This window comes from Caretta caretta, chromosome 2 (assembly GCF_965140235.1).
Source record: "Caretta caretta isolate rCarCar2 chromosome 2, rCarCar1.hap1, whole genome shotgun sequence".
Classification (NCBI taxonomy): Eukaryota; Metazoa; Chordata; order Testudines; family Cheloniidae; genus Caretta; species Caretta caretta.
The window spans coordinates 254889522-254908397 of NC_134207.1; the positions used below are offsets into that span (position 1 = coordinate 254889522).

General features: G+C 44.7%; 1 protein-coding gene across 4 annotated transcripts in view; it reads right to left on the reverse strand.

Annotated features, from left to right (window-relative positions):
- The window catches only part of GALNT11 (polypeptide N-acetylgalactosaminyltransferase 11), a 96672-nt gene that overhangs the window by 16378 nt on the left and 61418 nt on the right, over positions 1–18876 (reverse strand). For 3 of the 4 annotated variants that reach the window (XM_048837559.2, XM_075125999.1, XM_075126000.1), the window contains exons 8-10: positions 18254–18406; positions 14902–15120; positions 8673–8777 (exon numbers count right to left, since the gene is read on the reverse strand). In XM_048837559.2, coding sequence (XP_048693516.2) covers positions 8673–8777; positions 14902–15120; positions 18254–18406 — 477 coding nt within the window. Of the gene's footprint in view, positions 1–5759; positions 5923–8672; positions 8778–14901; positions 15121–18253; positions 18407–18876 lie in introns of all 4 variants that reach the window. The other variant, XR_012667302.1, reaches the window with a different exon arrangement.

Genomic DNA, 18876 nt, shown 5'->3' on the forward strand with positions numbered 1-18876 from the left:
AGAGGCTACATTGTGGGTCACACAGGGGTGAAAGTAAGGTGGTACGGGGCAGTACAGCATACCAGTAAAAAGTGGCCTGTACCAGCCCATACCGCTGACTTTAAACCGCTGCCACGGCAGTGCTTTAACATCCCCGCCCTTTTGCGCCGCCAGGGGTGGGGGGCGCAAAAGGAGCAGCTACCCCAAGGCTGACTATTTTAAAGGGCCCAAAGCTCCGGCTGCTGGAGCCCCAGGCCCTTTAAATTGCTGCCGGAGCCCCGGGCAGCACAGGCAGGCTGGCTGGGGGATGCTGACCCCCCCAAGCCCCACCCCTTCCTCCTGAGGCTCCGCCCCTTCAGGGGGGGCCAAAGCCCCCCCACACCAGTAAGAGACACATTTTACTTTCACCCCTGGGGTCACAGCAAACCTGAGGCAAACCCTAACCGCCTAGAAGCACAGGGCCCGCCGAGGCAAAGCCGGTGCTCTGCCACAATACATACTCTCTAAGGGCTCAAAGAACCATACTTTTTAAAAATTCATTATTTTAAGCCAATCTCATGATTTTAATGGCTGACTCTCAAATTTTAAGTTGATTTTAGGGTTGGCAATACTGAGTTAAACTTTAGCATATTGAAAACTAGCTCACAGGTTCAGATACTGCCAGTATTACCAGTGGTATCATTCGTCCAGCAAAATGGCTGCCATTAGCAAGAGTCTCATAAGAGCCAACTGTAATTTAAAACTTCATTTTCGCACCACATTTCACAGCTAATCTAAGCTGCTTCTTAATTTTTGGAACCTGGTGAACAAAGTGCCTATTGTATTGCTATAAATAGATTTGTATTTGGTATGTATTCCAAGAGCTAATGATTTTTTCTGTGTATACAGTGCTAATGGTAGAAAAAGTTACCTGAAAAATTTCAGGCAGACTGTAAACTAACAAAATCTAAAATTAAATGTTCCTTGCACACACTTGAACAATCTTCTATAATTTATCTGAAATGCACCAGCAAGAGGATCTCTGATAGAAAATAGGCTTAATCATAGAATCATAGAATATCAGGGTTGGAAGGGACCTCAGGAGGTCATCTAGTCCAACCCCCTGCTCAAAGCAGGGCCAATCCCCAACTAAATCATCCCAGCCAGGGCTTTGTCAAGCCTGACCTTAAAAATATCTAAGGAAGGAGATTCCACCACCTCCCTAGGTAACGCATTCCAGTGTTTCACCACCCTCCTAGTGAAAAAGTTTTTCCTAATATCCAACCTAAACCTCCCTCACTGCAACTTGAGACCATTACTCCTTGTTCTGTCATCAGCTACCACTGAGAACAGTCTAGAGCCATCCTCTTTGGAACCCCCTTTCAGGTAGTTGAAAGCAGCTATCAAATCCCCCCTCATTCTTCTCTTCCGCAGACTAAACAATCCCAGTTCCCTCAGCCTCTCCTCATAAGTCATGTGTTCCAGTCCCCTAATCATTTTTGTTGCCCTCTGCTGGACGTCTTCCAATTTTTCCACATCCTTCTTGTAGTGTGGGGCCCAAAACTGGACACAGTACTCCAGATGAGGCCTCACCAATGTCGAATAGAGGGGAACGATCACGTCCCTCGATCTTCTGGCAATGCCCCTACGTATACAGCCCAAAATGCCATTGGCCTTCTTGGCAACAAGGGCACACTGTTGACTCATATCCAGCTTCTCGTCCACAGTAAACCCTAGGTCCTCTTCTGCAGGACTGCTGCTGAGCCATTCGGTCCCTAGTCTGTAGCGGTGAATGGGATTCTTCCGTCCTAAGTGCAGGACTCTGCACTTGTCCTTGTTGAACCTCATCAGATTTCTTTTGGCCCAATCCTCTAATTTGTCTAGGCCCCTCTGTATCCTATCCCTACCCCCCAGCGTATCTACCTCTCTTCCCAGTTTAGTGTCATCTGCAAACTTGCCAAGGGTGCAATCCACACCATCCTCCAGATCATTAAGGAAGATATTGAACAAAACCGGCCCCAGGACCGACCCTTGGGGCACTCCACTTGATACCGGCTGCCAACTAGACATAGAGCCATTGATCACTACCCGTTGAGCCTGACAATCTAGCCAACTTTCTATCCACCTTATAGTCCATTCATCCAGTCCATACTTCTTTAACTTGCTGGCAAGAATACTGTGGGAGACAGCGTCAAAAGCTTTGCTAAAGTCAAGGAACAACACGTCCACTGCTTTCCCCTCATCCACAGAGCCAGTTATCTCATCATAGAAGGCAATTAGATTAGTCTGGTATGACTTGCCCTTGGTGAATCCATGCTGACTGTTCCTGATCACTTTCCTCTCCTTTAAGTGCTTCAGAATTGATTCCTTGAGGACCTGCTCCATGATTTTTCCAGGGACTGAGGTGAGGCTGACTGGCCTGTAGTTCCCAGGATCCTCCTCCTTCCCTTTTTTAAAGATGGGCACTACATTAGCCTTTTTCCAGTCGTCCGGGACTTCCCCCGATCGCCACGAGTTTTCAAAGATAATGGCCAATGGCTCTGCAATCACACTTAAGAAGTGTTTTAAAGATGTGCTTATTCTTTTTACAGGATTTATTAGAACAAAACAACGTTTCAGGCCTAAAGGGAGGAAATTATATTGTTCTACAATATTTTTGGCTAGCAGAGAACAAAAACATCTCGTAAAGAGATAGCATGGTGTTGGTCAGTTTTCTATTAGAACCGACAGCTGAATTCGCTTCACGTAAATTAGGTGCATTGTAAAGGAAGCCAGACAGTAGTATTCAAAAGCTGAAGAAAATTTATACCTCCTAAGAAGGGTAAAATGGGAAAGTTACAATTACTAGTGATTGAATTTCTTAACCACCTCCTCTTTCTTTCTGAATACCATAAGATTATTCAAGGAGAAGGGGTGTAAATAGGCCTTATATTACAGGGGGAGGCAACTGTCTCCCCTCCTCCCCCATGTGGAATTCTAGCAGCTCAATGTTAAGATCATAGGAGGAAGAAGGAGGGAGACAGTGCCCAAAGGGTACATATATTTATTATTCCTGATCAACATCCACATAAAAGATCACGCTTTTCAAATCGTTCACTTCACAGATTATGTAATTTAAAAATGCAGCTTCACAGTTTATCACAGATAACTGTATAGTTTTGTGTAAATGGATTCAGCACTGCATTTGCACAGTCAATCAGTAAGACTGCTAGCTTTTTATAAGATATAAAATAAATCACAGAGCAAAATCTTGACTCCAAAACCATTTTCGAATAAAAGCATATTTTTGCTACTGACGGTAATAGCATCTTCCCTACGGAACTCACACTTGCTTTGTTAAAACTACTTGATGAAACAGAGGAGCTACTGAGAAAAAATTACTTATCTGTCACTCTTATTCTCTGAAGATACAAGCTGCAGTAGATCACTCCTCAGAGCTCTAGCATCTCCCCACAAGTCTCACAGGAGTAGCAGGGAACCAAGCTCTAAAGCAGGGGTGGGCAAACTACGGTCCATGGCCAGCGATGAGCTGCCAAAAGCTGAAGAACCGATTCCTTCACTTGCTCCGGTCTTCAGCAGCACTTTGGCGGCGGGTCGTTTGGTGCCGTCGAAGACCCGGAGCAAGTGAAGGACCCGCCGCCAAAGTCCCGGAGCAAGTGAAGGACCCGCCGCCAAAGTCCCGGAGCAAGTGAAGGACCCGCCGCCAAAGTCCCGGAGCGCTGCCGGGTGAGTAAAAATTAAAAAGGGATTCTCAGGGGAACCTCCCCAGCTGAGAGCTCAGGCGGGCCGGAGTTTGCCCACCCCTTTAACAACCGGTTCACGCGAACCGATGCAAACTGGTTCCAGCTCACCATTGCCCGTGGCGCCACAGGCCCTGCGCCATTTCCGGAAGCAGCCAGCATCATGTCCCTGCATCCCCTGGAGGAGGGGTGGGCTACGTGCGCTGCCCTTGTCTGCAGGCACCGCCCCCCCCAGCTCCCATTGGCCGGGAACAGGGAACCACGGCCAATGGGAGCTTCATAGAATCATAGAATCTAAGGGTTGGAAGGGACCCCAGAAGGTCATCTAGTCCAACCCCCTGCTCGAAGCAGGACCAATTCCCAGTTAAATCATCCCAGCCAGGGCTTTGTCAAGCCTGACCTTAAAAACCTCTAAGGAAGGAGATTCTACCACCTCCCTAGGTAACGCATTCCAGTGTTTCACCACCCTCTTAGTGAAAAAGTTTTTCCTAATATCCAATCTAAACCTCCCCCCACTGCAGCTTGAGACCATTACTCCTCGTTCTGTCATCTGATACCATTGAGAACAGTCTAGAGCCATCCTCTTTGGAACCCCCTTTCAGGTAGTTGAAAGCAGCTATCAAATCCCCCCTCATTCTTCTCTTCTGCAGGCTAAACAATCCCAGCTCCCTCAGCCTCTCCTCATAAGTCATGTGTTCCAGACCCCTAATCATTTTTGTTGCCCTTCGCTGGACTCTCTCCAATTTATCCACATCCTTCTTGAAGTGTGGGGCCCAAAACTGGACACAGTACTCCAGATGAGGCCTCACCAATGTCGAATAGAGGGGAACGATCACGTCCCTCGATCTGCTCGCTATGCCCCTACTTATACATCCCAAAATGCCATTGGCCTTCTTGGCAACAAGGGCACACTGCTGACTCATATCCAGCTTCTCGTCCACTGTCACCCCTAGGTCCTTTTCTGCAGAACTGCTGCCTAGCCATTTGGTCCCTAGTCTGTAGCTGTGCATTGGGTTCTTCCGTCCTAAGTGCAGGACCCTGCACTTATCCTTATTGAACCTCATCAGATTTCTTTTGGCCCAATCCTCCAATTTGTCTAGGTCCTTCTGTATCCTATCCCTCCCCTCCAGCGTATCTACCACTCCTCCCAGTTTAGTATCATCCGCAAATTTGCTGAGAGTGCAATCCACACCATCCTCCAGATCATTTATGAAGATATTGAACAAAACCGGCCCCAGGACTGACCCTTGGGGCACTCCACTTGATACCGGCTGCCAACTAGACATGGAGCCATTGATCACTACCCGTTGAGCCCGACAATCTAGCCAGCTTTCTACCCACCTTATAGTGCATTCTTCCAGCCCATACTTCCTTAACTTGCTGACAAGAATACTGTGGGAGACCGTGTCAAAAGCTTTGCTAAAGTCAAGAAACAATACATCCACTGCTTTCCCTTCATCCACAGAACCAGTAATCTCATCATAAAAGGCGATTAGATTAGTCAGGCATGACCTTCCCTTGGTGAATCCATGCTGGCTGTTCCTGATCACTTTCCTCTCATGCAAGTGCTTCAGGATTGATTCTTTGAGGACCTGCTCCATGATTTTTCCAGGGACTGAGGTGAGGCTGACTGGCCTATAGTTCCCAGGATCCTCCTTCTTCCCTTTTTTAAAGATTGGCACTACATTAGCCTTTTTCCAGTCATCCGGGACTTCCCCCGTTCGCCACGAGTTTTCAAAGATAATGGCCAATGGCTCTGCAATCACAGCCGCCAATTCCTTCAGCACTCTCGGATGCAACTCGTCCGGCCCCATGGACTTGTGCACGTCCAGCTTTTCTAAATAGTCCCTAACCACCTCTATCTCCACAGAGGGCTGGCCATCTCTTCCCCATTTTGCGATGCCCAGCGCAGCAGTCTGGGAGCTGACCTTGTTAGTGAAAACAGAGGCAAAAAAAGCATTGAGTACATTAGCTTTTTCCACATCCTCTGTCACTAGGTTGCCTCCCTCATTCAGTAAGGGGCCCACACTTTCCTTGGCTTTCTTCTTGTTGCCAACATACCTGAAGAAACCCTTCTTGTTACTCTTGACATCTCTGGCTAGCTGCAGCTCTAGATGCGATTTGGCCCTCCTGATATCATTCCTACATGCCCGAGCAATATTTTTATACTCTTCCCTGGTCATATGTCCAACCTTCCACTTCTTGTAAGCCTCAGGGGAGGTACCTGCAGATGAGGGAAGCACACTGAGCCCTCAGCTCCCCCCTCCCCCAGGGCCGCAGGGACCTGGTGCCAGCCGCTTCTGGGAGCGGCGCAGGGCCAGGGCCAGGGCCAGGGCAGGCAGGGAGCCCACCTTAGCCCCACTGTGTGCCGCTGCCACCCCAGAGCCGCTCCACATAAGCGGCACCGGGCCAGAGCCCACACCCCAACCCCCTGCCCTGAGCCCCCTTGTACACCCCACACCACTCCTGAGCCCCAACCTCCCACCCTGAGCCCCCTCTGACACCCCTCCCGCACCTCGAGCCCCCTTGTACACCCCGCATCCCTCCTGTGCCTCAACCCCCGCCCTGAGCCCCTTCCTGCACACCACACCTCCTCCTACACCCCAACCCCCTGCCCCAGCCCTACATTCATGGCCCTGCATGCAATTTCCCCACCCAGATGTGGCCCTCGGGCCAAAAAGTTTGCCCACCCCTGCTCTAAAGCCACTGGTTCCAGTAGGTGGCATCATGCATCAGGCCCCTTAGTGCCTTAAGGCATCAGTACTTTCCTAGACTAACGTAGAAATAACGGCACCAAGTTTTCCAAACTGACTAATGATTGCAGGTGCCTTAATTTTGGGGTGGCCATCTTGAAACCCCTTAGCAGAGCCTGCTTTTCAGAGAACTAGAGTTACGAGGCCCCCCCCAGTCACAATATGCTAATGGTGTCGGTCATAAACATACAGCTAAGGGTAGCATAAAATCCCTCCTTTACCTGTAAAGGGTTAAGAAACTCGGGTAACCTGGTTGGCACCTGACCAAAGGGACCAATGAGAGAAGAAGATACTTTCAAAATCTGTGGGGACATGGGTTTGCTTTTGTTCTCTTTGTTGTTCGCTCCGGGGTTAGTGAGGAACCAGGACAGGGAAAATACATCTCCCTAAGCCATAGCTGAACTAAGCATCTAATCTTACAGAAATAGTAAGTAATAGCAAGGAAATGCGTTAGATTATCTTTTGTTTCAGTTTGTGAATTTTCCCCTGTGCTAAGAGGGAGGTTTATCCCTGTTTTTTTAACCTTAAAGTTTTGCCTAGAGGGGAAACCCTCTGTGTGTTGAATCTGATTGTCCTGTGAGATTATTTTCCATCCTAATTTTACAGAAGTGTTTCTTTTACTTTTCTTTTTAATAAAGTTATGTGTTCTTTAAGAATCTAATTGGGATTTTTAGTGTCCCTAAAAACCCAAGGTTGGTCTGTGCTCATCTTGTTTATTCTCAAGCCTTCCCAGGAAAGGGGGTGTACGGCTTGGGGGGATATTACGGGGAAGATAAGGTTCCAAGTGGCCCTCCCTAAATGTTTGTTTGAATCACTTGGTGGTGGCAGCATTTACCTAATCCAAAATACCAGGAAGAATTTGTGCCTTGGGGAGTTTTTACCCTCAGCTGGTAAAAAATAAGCTTGGGGGTCTTTCATGCAGGTCCCCACGTCTGTACCCTAAAGTTCAGAGTGGGGAAGGAACCCTGATAGTGCCACACAATGAGAAACCCAGAAAATGAAATACTTGTCTTAATTAAAAACAAACTGAACAGAGACAGAGTGCAAGCGGGACAGTGGACAAAGCAGCAGCATGTATGTATCGTGAGTCCCCAGAACTAGTTAACAACTGACTGACTGTAGCAGCTCTAAGGGCTTGTCTTCACTACAGGGGTAAATCAACCTAAATTATGCTACTCCAGCTATGTGACTAATGTAGCTGGAGTCGATGTAGTTTAGGTCAACTTACCCCGGTGTCTTCACTGCACTGCGTCGACAGGAGACGCTCTCCGGTCGACTTCCCTTGATCTTCCACCGGAGTCAACCAGAGAGCGCTCTGCCATCAATTTAGCAGGTCTTCACTAAATCTGCTAAATTGATCCCTGCTACATCGATTGCAGCAGTGTGGATAGTGAAGACCAGCCCTAAGAGTCAAAGGAATGACAGCCTTTCTACAAGGGGTGGCCAAAGTGGAGCCCGTGAGCCATATGCAGTTCACATTAATACAAAGATGCAACCCACAAAGATAACAGCTCCCAGCATCCGATGCTCCATGTTGACCAGAGCAGGCTGCTCCGCGTAAGATTAGGGCCTGGTCTACATTAGAAAATCAGGTCACTTTAATTATGTTGGTCAGGAGTGTGACAACTCCATACCCCTGAGTGACATTAAGCCAACCTGAGTCCCTGTGTAGACAGCACTAGGTCAGTGGAGATATCTTCCATCAATCTAGCTTATCGCCTCTCGGGTGTCTACAGGGAAGGGTTTCAGAATAGCAGCTGTGTTAGACTGTATTCGCAAAAAGAAAAGGAGTACTAGTGGCACCTTAGAGACTAACCAATTTGAGCATAAGCTTTTGTGAGCTACAGCTCACTCCATCAGTTGCATTCAGTGGAAAATATAGTGAGGAGATTTATATACACACAGAACATGAAAAAATGGGTGTTATCATACACACTGTAAGGAGAGTGATCACTTAAGATGAGCTATGGAAGGGCTACAGCCGCTGTGCCACTGTAGCGTTTTAAGTGTAGACACACACGTAAGTGTGGCACAGTAGGATTTGCAATCCAAATGGTCAGCACTTGCACACTGAAGATAAAGGTACTTTGCAGCTGGCTCCTTTTAATCAAAATTAGGAGTTGCATTAGGCTCCTTCGCAACAGCACAACATGCTAGCAATTTGGAAGTCTGGAAAATCCTTACTTGAATTAATGGCAGCAAGCCAACATCGATCACCTACCTGATTTTGATCACTGTAGTCACACTCCCTAACCACAACTAGTCCTCCTTTCTGACTTGGGTGACCCTGGGCAACCAGACATTTGTTGGTTTGGAGGTGATAAAGCTGTGAAAGGAAACGATGACAGCTTAATTTATACCATCATTAAAGGGAAGTAGCAGAAGGAACATTTGGCAAATCTTCTAATAATCCGTATTTCCTAAAACTCATCATATGCTCACAAAGAAACAACTTCTTCCCTTTTCACATATAGGACATTCTGCTTTTTAAATTAATATTTTAGTATAAACACACTTTAAAACAATTTAATTTTATCTTCAAGACCTGACAAGTTTCCTCCTCCCTGCAATTTGGAAGTAGTGTGCACACATGACAGAATTTTGCCTGTTGTGTTTGTGTAATTCAGTTATTCCCTAACAACTTCATCCTTTCTCTGAACAGCAGAGCTCACACATATACTTTCACTCCTAGATATTTATGGGTTTTCTTTCTAGGATTCACAGCAATTACAAACATAAGAATGCTTTGCCCCCACCACGTTCCCTTTTGGATTCACTTAATGCAAGTGACTTTGTGCCACCTGACTTCCAAAAACCTCAGGAACTGACTCTACCTGGTCTCAACTACCTTAATTTTATTAGGCCTCTGGTGGGGATTCAATTTAGAGTGTAAAACTTCCCATGTCTTTCGGATGAGATCCCAGCCCAGTTTTGATGCATTGACTGTAACCTGAAGTAGAATAACCTGGAGTTTGTTTTTTTTTTGGACAGACTGGGATCAGACACTCAATATGTGGCTGCATATTGAAGAAAGCCTACTACTGAGATGAATTATAAAGCTCCTAGTGGCTGCTCAGCTGCTCTCCTGGTGTGACAAGAGTCTCTCCCACCCAACCCTGAATTCTGCTGATGGTCATTTGGTCAGTGGTCCCATGAAGTAGATCAGCATGCTCAAAGGCTTTTATTCTGGTCTAGAATTATTTGGCTTCAGTATGATCAACAATAGGAAAAAAAGCTGATCCTCATTTTGGAGCTGAATGTAGACGAGCTTTCACAGCCTTGGAACAGTGAGCCATCCTGAAAAATGAGCCAATTTTGCCTTAGATAAATGCATGCAGTTACTTTGGCTTTTGTCTTATTACTAGGCTATTCCTGAAAAATCAGTATTTTCTTATTCTTTAGATTTATAAAACCAAAAGGCACTGCTATAAACACTCGAGACACCTCTAATGGATACATAAATCCAGAAAGAAATAGCTACTCTGTAGCATGACACTAAATAATCGGGCAGCACAACAACAAACTAAATTCCATTTTTCTCTGAGCATCACCCCCAGCAATATTTGCTTCTTCAGATGCCCTAAGATGCTATGTCCTGCAGCATAAATAACTGCTATCCCTTTGCTGATTTGCACTATACATCTAAATCAAATAAATTACATATTTTAAACTGAGAGGATTCTAAGGAACATTCTCTATCAAAGACTTTAGGGAAAATTTTGAATGTTAATCACTCACCAGTAGGTCCTTAAATTATGTAACTTACGTGGTTTTAAAATGATGAGTGTGTCTCATCAGTCATGAACCACTAGCGTTTGACAATTTTTATGATACTTCCCCAGCTGGCTAACAAGCACTGCTCCCTTCCAAATTAGTTTTTATATTATAAAAGGTGGGATTTGGAGTAATTTATTCTGAACCCATTGGAGTCTGGCACACTGTGGTGATATTGGATGATCATTCTGTTCCCGGGCCTCTTGAATCAGTTTATGTAATGAATTAGAGCCAAAGCTGACTAACCACCCCACACAATATTGAGCACACTTATCAAACCCCAAAGACTCAATCTGCAGGACATTAATTATATTTGGCAGTACACTGTCCTGTTTATTCAAAGGACATACAAGGCTATCCTCTAAATCGGGGTGGCCAACCTGTGGCTCCGGAGCCACACGCGGCTCTTCAGAAGTTAACATGCGGCTCCTTGTATAGGCACCTACTCCGGGGCTGGAGTTACAGGCGCCAACTTTCCCGTGTGCCGGGGGGTGCTCATTGCTCAACCCCCGGCTCTGCCACAAGCCCTACCCCCACTCCACCTCTTCCCACTCCCTCCCCTGAGCCTGCCATGCCCTCACTTCTCCCCCTCCACCCCCAGAGCCTCCTGCATGCTATTAGGATATAGATATTCAGGCCTATCTGTAAAGGCCTATACTCTAAGAATTTAGGTGTATTCTTATCACTTAGCTAGTTATAGAGGTATAAAAGAAAATCAAAATCACTGTCTGCTGGTGTAAGGGCCTTCTCTTACTGTGACAGTCTGAGGCCCTGTTCTTAGGCTAAAGCCTCTGGCTAAGCAGCAGAGGCAGCCATAAGCTGGGAAGCATATGGTCACATCCTCACATTGCAAACTAGTCACATTGAAATAAGGTGCTATTGGGCTGTTAGGAATACAATCCTGTCCTGATAATGCTTATCGCCTCCAGAGAAAAGGAAGTGCCTAGAAAATGTAAAAGGAAACTTAGTTTGATAGCATCCTGTCTGGCAAGAACTCACTTATCAATAGCTGGGATGTGAAACCCTCATTTCTGTGTTGTTCTATCATTGTAGTCTCCATTTCCCTACTGTTTGTCTGCATAATCTCTGTCTGGTTCTGAGATTGTTTCTGTCGGCTGTATAATTAATTTTGCTGGGTGTAAACTAATTAAGGTGATGAGATATAATTGGTTAAATAATCATATTACAATCTGTTAGGATTGGTTAGTTAAATTGCAGTAAAATGATAGGTTAAGGTATAGCTAAGCAGAACTCAACTTTTACTATATAGTCTGCAGTCAATCAGGAATTTTAAGGGGGGGAATGGGAACAGGGAATGGGAACAGGGAATGGGGGTGGGGAAACTGGAATCATGTTTTGCTAAGGGGGGGAATGGGAACAGGGACACAGGTAAGGCTCTGTGGTGTCAGAGCTGGGAAGGGGGACGTTAAAGAAGGAAACTGGAATCATGCTCGCTGGAAGTTCACTCCAACAAACATCCAATTGTTTGCACTTTTGGACTTCGGGTATTGTTGCTCTCTGTTCATGCGAGAAGGAGCAAGGAAGTAAGTTATTAAAGGGAAGTAATAAGTAACTTATTACAGGGAAGAAGGAGGATCCTGGGAACTACAGGCCAGTCAGCCTCACCTCAATTCCTGGAAAAATCATGGAGCAGGTCCTCAAAGAATCAATCCTGAAGCACTTGCATGAGAGGAAAGTGATCAGGAACAGCCAGCATGGATTCACCAAGGGAAGGTCATGCCTGACTAATCTAATCGCCTTTTATGATGAGATTACTGGTTCTGTGGATGAAGGGAAAGCAGTGGATGTATTGTTTCTTGACTTTAGCAAAGCTTTTGACACGGTCTCCCACAGTATTCTTGTCAGCAAGTTAAGGAAGTATGGGCTGGAAGAATGCACTATAAGGTGGGTAGAAAGCTGGCTAGATTGTCGGGCTCAACGGGTAGTGATCAATGGCTCCATGTCTAGTTGGCAGCCGGTATCAAGTGGAGTGCCCCAAGGGTCGGTCCTGGGGCCGGTTTTGTTCAATATCTTCATAAATGATCTGGAGGATGGTGTGGATTGCACTCTCAGCAAATTTGCGGATGATACTAAACTGGGAGGAGTGGTAGATACGCTGGAGGGGAGGGATAGGATACAGAAAGACCTAGACAAATTGGAGGATTGGGCCAAAAGAAATCTGATGAGGTTCAACAAGGACAAGTGCAGAGTCCTGCACTTAGGACGGAAGAACCCAATGCACAGCTACAGACTAGGGACCGAATGGCTAGGCAGCAGTTCTGCAGAAAAGGACCTAGGGGTGACAGTGGACGAGAAGCTGGATATGAGTCAACAGTGTGCCCTTGTTGCCAAGAAGGCCAATGGCATTTTGGGATGTATAAGTAGGGGCATAGCGAGCAGATCGAGGGACGTGATCGTTCCCCTCTATTCGACATTGGTGAGGCCTCATCTGGAGTACTGTGTCCAGTTTTGGGCCCCACACTTCAAGAAGGATGTGGATAAATTGGAGAGAGTCCAGCGAAGGGCAACAAAAATGATTAGGGGTCTGGAACACATGACTTATGAGGAGAGGCTGAGGGAGCTGGGATTGTTTAGCCTGCAGAAGAGAAGAATGAGGGGGGATTTGATAGCTGCTTTCAACTACCTGAAAGGGGGTTCCAAAGAGGATGGCTCTAGACTGTTCTCAATGGTAGCAGATGACAAAACGAGGAGTAATGGTCTCAAGTTGCAGTGGGGGAGGTTTAGATTGGATATTAGGAAAAACTTTTTCACTAAGAGGGTGGTGAAACACTGGAATGCGTTACCTAGGGAGGTGGTAGAATCTCCTTCCTTAGAGGTTTTTAAGGTCAGGCTTGACAAAGCCCTGGCTGGGATGATTTAACTGGGAATTGGTCCTGCTTCGAGCAGAGGGTTGGACTAGATGACCTTCTGGGGTCCCTTCCAACCCTGATATTCTATGATTCTATGATTCTAAGTGGGTGAAGGAATAAGCCCCCTTACACATGCCACGAAACAGCTGTTTGGGAGGTGTGGGGAGGGAGAGGGAGGCGCTGATTGGCGGGGCTGCCAGTGGGTGTGAAGCACTGGGAACTGGGCGGGGGAAGCTGTTGGGGGCTGCTGACGTATTACTGTGAATCTCTGGCAATGTACAATGGTAAAAGCTGGCTCCTTCTCAGGCTCAGGTTGGCCACTCCTGCTCTAAATTGAAGGGAAGGAGATCCTTGGCTACGGATAAGGCCCCCTCACTTCATTCTGAGATGTTCAAAAGCCTTTAATAACCTCATCCAAAATCAACAGTAGTCCTTCAGCTAAGCCTTCATCTGGGAGTAACCAGAAAGCCATTATCATCTTCCAAAGGTAAAAAGAGCGACAAGGGAAATGCCTAAGTGCTTGGTGCATCTGCTGTATTTAGAACAAACCAGACATTTCATTTTAAAACATATAGCGTCCCGACTAGGTACTGAACTGAACTGAAGAAAATATTCTATAACTGCTTCACTGCTGCAGCTCCTTCTGCCATGAAATCCTAGTGATTTCAAAGGGACTCTACGTGAGCACAGGTGTTCACTTGATGATCGCCTGCTCTGTTCATTCCCTCTGAAGTACCCGGCATTGGCCACTGTCAGAAGACAAGATACTGGGCTAGATGGATTCTTGGTCTTACCCAGTATGTCCGATCTTGTGTTCTGCATGCAGCAGCCTGCAGAATTAGGGCCGTACACTTTACAGTTGCATCCATTATTTAAATTTTACTGATAAATATTGCAGGCTATGCTATGTTGTCCGGGTTACTTATTAAATTGGTTTATGATCATCAGTGAGAGGTTCCCACCTGTCCATACCTAAAATAAGAATTACCTGAGTCTCCTACAGCTCTCTTGCACATAGAAAGATTGACAGATGTTCTATGGAATCTGGATCCATTCCTGCTTTTTTGGAAAGTTTTTTTTTTTAAACTGTACTGGGCCAGATTCAGCACTGGCGAAAGCAGGTGCAACTCAGGTAATTCTTGCATACAAACCCATAAGCCAAGGTCTACTTAGTAATAGATGGATATGTACCATTTTAAAAGTTTATCACCATATCCTTCTTGGTGGTGTTTTTTGCTAGGTTTCCACTAATACGCCAAATGCTTTCGCTGAACACCTAAGAGTAAGATTTCTTACTTGGCCTCACCTTATGGGTAAAGGGCAAGAGAGGCATTTTCAGTCAGATGTGAATTTTCATCTTTGCAGAAAACTGTTGAATAAAAGTACTGACCGAGGATATCTAATTACATTGTACATCCATTATAAACAAAGAGTGTGAAAGTCTCGTGGTAGGTTCTTCTCAATCCATATCTACTCTCAGAACCAATGGTCAGTCATGAAAGTGTCCTATGTGGACTTTAAAGCTGCAAAGCCCTCAGTGCAGGGAAAGACACTGCTTCATTACTGTACCATCTGAAAAGAACCTGGCTTACATAAAGGGGCCTTTTCCAATTTACCTCTGGATAAATATACAAAATTTGTCATTTTCAAGACAAAACTAACTTTTATTACAGTAATACACCAAATCACCTACTGTGAAAACAATTTACTGTACTTGATTCTATGTGCACCATCACAGTAAGTTTCAAAACTACCTAAAAAGGGGGGAATCTAAGGATTTTCTAAAGAAGTTGAACAGTGTCTTACCCTTCCACGCTGCAGTATTTTTGGTCGTTTTTGCCCTCTGTTAATAAAAACTGGTTGCTGAGCTTTGGCATTGGGCCCGGATATTTGCATCTCTGGGTAGATATTATCTAAATACCATTTAAATGACTTGCAGTTCATTTTTTTTCTCAACTCCACACGGTCAGTAATGTTTCCATAATTCCTGGTCCTTAGTTCAGGTCTTAGGGCAAAATATTGTTCCTACATAGAAAAGAAATAGGAGAAAATATCGTATCAGAACTATGTACATTATTTCTAGTACCAATTTTAAACCATGATTAATCCAATGCATTAAACTACATACCTGTTCCATTTAACCACTGACAAATTATTAAATCTTCTCTGAAAATTGGAATTAGAATCATAGAAGATTAGGGTTGGAAGAGACCTTAGGAGGTCATCTAGTCCAACCCCCTGCTCAAAGCAGGACCAACCCCAACTAAATCATCCCAGCCAGGGCTTTGTCAAGCCAGGCCTTAAAAACCTTGAAGGATGGAGATTCCACCATTTCTCTAGGTAACCCATTCCAGTGCTTCACCACTCTCCTAGTGAAATAGTTTTTCCTAATATCATAGAATATCAGGGTTGGAAGGGACGTCAGAAGGTCATCTAGTCCAACCCCCTGCTCAAAACAGGGGCAATCCCCAACTAGACCTCCCCCATTGCAACTTGAGACCATTGCTTCTTGTTCTGTCATCTGCCACCACTGAACAGCCAAGCTCCATCCTCTTTGGAACCCCGCTTCAGGTAGTTGACAGCTGCTATCAAATCCCCCCTCACTCTTCTCTTCTACAGACTAAATAACCCCAGTTCCCTCAGCTTCTCCTCGTAAGTCATGTGCCCGAGCCCCTTAATAATTTTTGTTGCCTTCTGCTGGACTCTCTCCAATTTGTCCACATCCTTTCTGTAGTGGGGAGCCCAAAACTGGACACAATACTCCAGATGTGGCCTCACCAGCGCCCAATAGACGGGAGTAATCACTTCCCTCTATCTGATGGCAATGCTCCTACTAATGCAGCCCAATATGCCGATAGCCTTCTTGCAACAAGGGCACACTGTTGACTCTTATCCAGCTTCTCAACCTCTAATCTCCAGGTCCTTTTCTGCAGAACTGCCTCTTAGCCAGTCAGTCCCCAGCCCATAGCAGTGCATGGGATTTTTTCCATCCTAAGTGCAGGATTTTACACTTGTCCTTGTTGAACCTCACCAGATTTATTTTAGCCCAATCCTCCAATTTGTCTAGGTCACTTTGGACCATATCTCTACCCTCCAGCGTATCTACCTGTCCCCCCAGTTTAGTGTCATCCACGAACTTGCTGAGGGTGCAATCCATCCCATCATCCAGATAATTAATGAATATGTTGAACAAAACTGGCCCCAGGACAGACTCCTGGGGCACTCCCCTTGATACCAGCTTGCAATTAGACATCGAGACATTGATCAGTACCCGTTGAGCCTGACGATCTACCCAGCTTTCTATCCACCTTATAGTCCATTCATCAAATTCATACTTTTTTAACTTGCTGGCAAGAATACTATGGGAGACCGTATCAAAAGTTTTGCTAAAGTCAAGGAATATCATGTCCACCGCTTTCCCCATAGCCTCAGAGCCAGTTATCTCATCATAGAAGGCAATCAAATTGGCCAAGCATGACTTGCCCTTGGTGATTCCATGTTGACTGTTCCTGACCACCTTCCTCTCCTCCAAGTGCTTCAAAATTCCATAATGTCATTTTAGAGACAATGTTTACTGTGTCTCTATGATTTCCATAACAAATTTGTTTTGTTTACAAGTGAAAAAAGTATTTATTTTCTAACTGCCAGACATGCAAGTTTAGGGCTTGTTCTTGCATATGAATGATGTTATTCATGTGGTTAGTCTCACTGACTTCAACAGGACTACGCCTGTGATTGGTGATATTCACATCCACATGCATTTACAAGACCAGGCCTTTAATCTGGGCTCTTGGAGTTAAACTGGGTTCTGTCCTTATCCTACTTCATCCCTAGTAATAAAGATTCTAAATTATGCCCTCAGTCACACCTGTGCAACTCCAACAGAGGTGCAATGAGAGCTAATGAGATTACACAATATCATTAGCCATAATATGGCCTGCAGAATCATTATTACTGGTGATGTATGAAAAGGGAAATTCCCATGTTGATTCTCACATCCCAGACTGAGTTTGCAAGTAAAACAGAAAAGACACTGTCTGTATACTAGGCTAATTTCATATGCATTCTTTAGGATACAATAAGCATGGAACCCTGACACTTCGCTGGGTAAACCTGCACTTTAACTGATGTCTGGAACTTGCTGGCAATAATGACATTCTAGTGCTTACATCCATCATTACTGAGATACTTGTTGATTCTGAAGATGATTGTAAAGTTAATATCACTGAAATTTCTGTAGCAGGTACAAAGAAGCTATAAGAGCAAGGCTAATACAATCTAGCACAAGGCATATCATGTATATAGTGAAATGGATCCAGGGCAACTGTACATTGTCATAGGAATGAATTAGATAAGACTTTTCTGTATCAAATATATAATTCTGTGTATTATTATATCTGTTCATTTTTTCAATAAAAGTATCAATGAAGTGGGATATTCAGTGTAGTCATCATTGTATCCTTAAAAGTGTAACTGATATCTTGCTTTTTTGTATTGCATATTTGTATCTCATATTGCATAAATACATAATTTGCAACTCCTCAGGAATGTAAAAATTAAAATGCAATTTTTACTATTTCCCTATCTATCATATAGAATTTTTTATTATTTACTAAATGCTGCTGTTGTACTCTCTGCTGAACAAAACAGAGGAAAACAGACGATCTATACTAATCTTTCTATGTCTCTCTTCTATATCATTCATCCCACCACAGCTTCAGTCAATACCATTATCTTGCACTTTCATTATATGTATAAGCATGGAAATATCTTCAGACCTGCCTTCCACCTCTAAATCTGTTGTAACAAAAGACCCTGGCAGCTTTCAGAGAACAAGGATAGAAAAAGCTGGAGAACTACATAGCTGATACAAGAAAAACGGCACAGAACGGAGGTAGGGTACTCATACAATCAGTAGGTGAAGTCCTTTTTGGACAGGAAGTGGGACTGGCTGGTGCCTCTGGTCCCTAATGCTGACCTCACAGGCCAAAAAGACACATAGCGCTTGGGAATTTCTGAGTATCTCACACTAAGTATGTCACATGAGCGAGAACCGTGCACAGATAGTATCTTGTTAGACAAAGGAATGGATGTGTTATCACAAACTGGAACAGTTCAATGAACACTCCCATTTCAAACTCAGTAATTTTTGTCTTACCTTATATTCATCCATCCAAACGTGTGCCAGGCGCAGAGAGTTATGTGCCATGGTATCCTTCCCCCCTGGTGAGCCATAGGGGCGCCTTTTACGGAATATGTGTCCTACCCTGGAGCAAGGGATGATTAGAAGTCTACCCCCACACATCCAGATCTGTCCACAAGAAAGCAGAAGACACCTCACTGTAGAGTACAGAAAAGGTTCAATGCTATTTATTAAGAGGATAGTTAGGGTAGAATTGTATGTGCTCAGTATTCAGTTTTTAAAGGCTTATCTCACCATTAAATCAAAACCAATTTCCTATGGGTGGAAAAAGGCAAGGCTTTACTCTCTGAAAAAGGCAATGTCCATATCAATTTGCCTAGATCACCCTCCCTGTCACTTGTTAGGATTGTTCAAAATAAAATGTGGCAAGCGGTTTTTAAAAACAACAACAGCACTTATTTTCTCCCACTCTCCTTCCCATTGGAAAGAGCCACAATGTTTTTCAAGCTTTCAATATTTAGTTTTCAGACAAAAGACCAAACATAGAACATTTCAGGACAACAGTGAAAGTTTAGAAAGTTTTAGGTGACCATACAGGTTAACCCAGTACTGCAGACAAGGCTTAAGTACACAGGTAC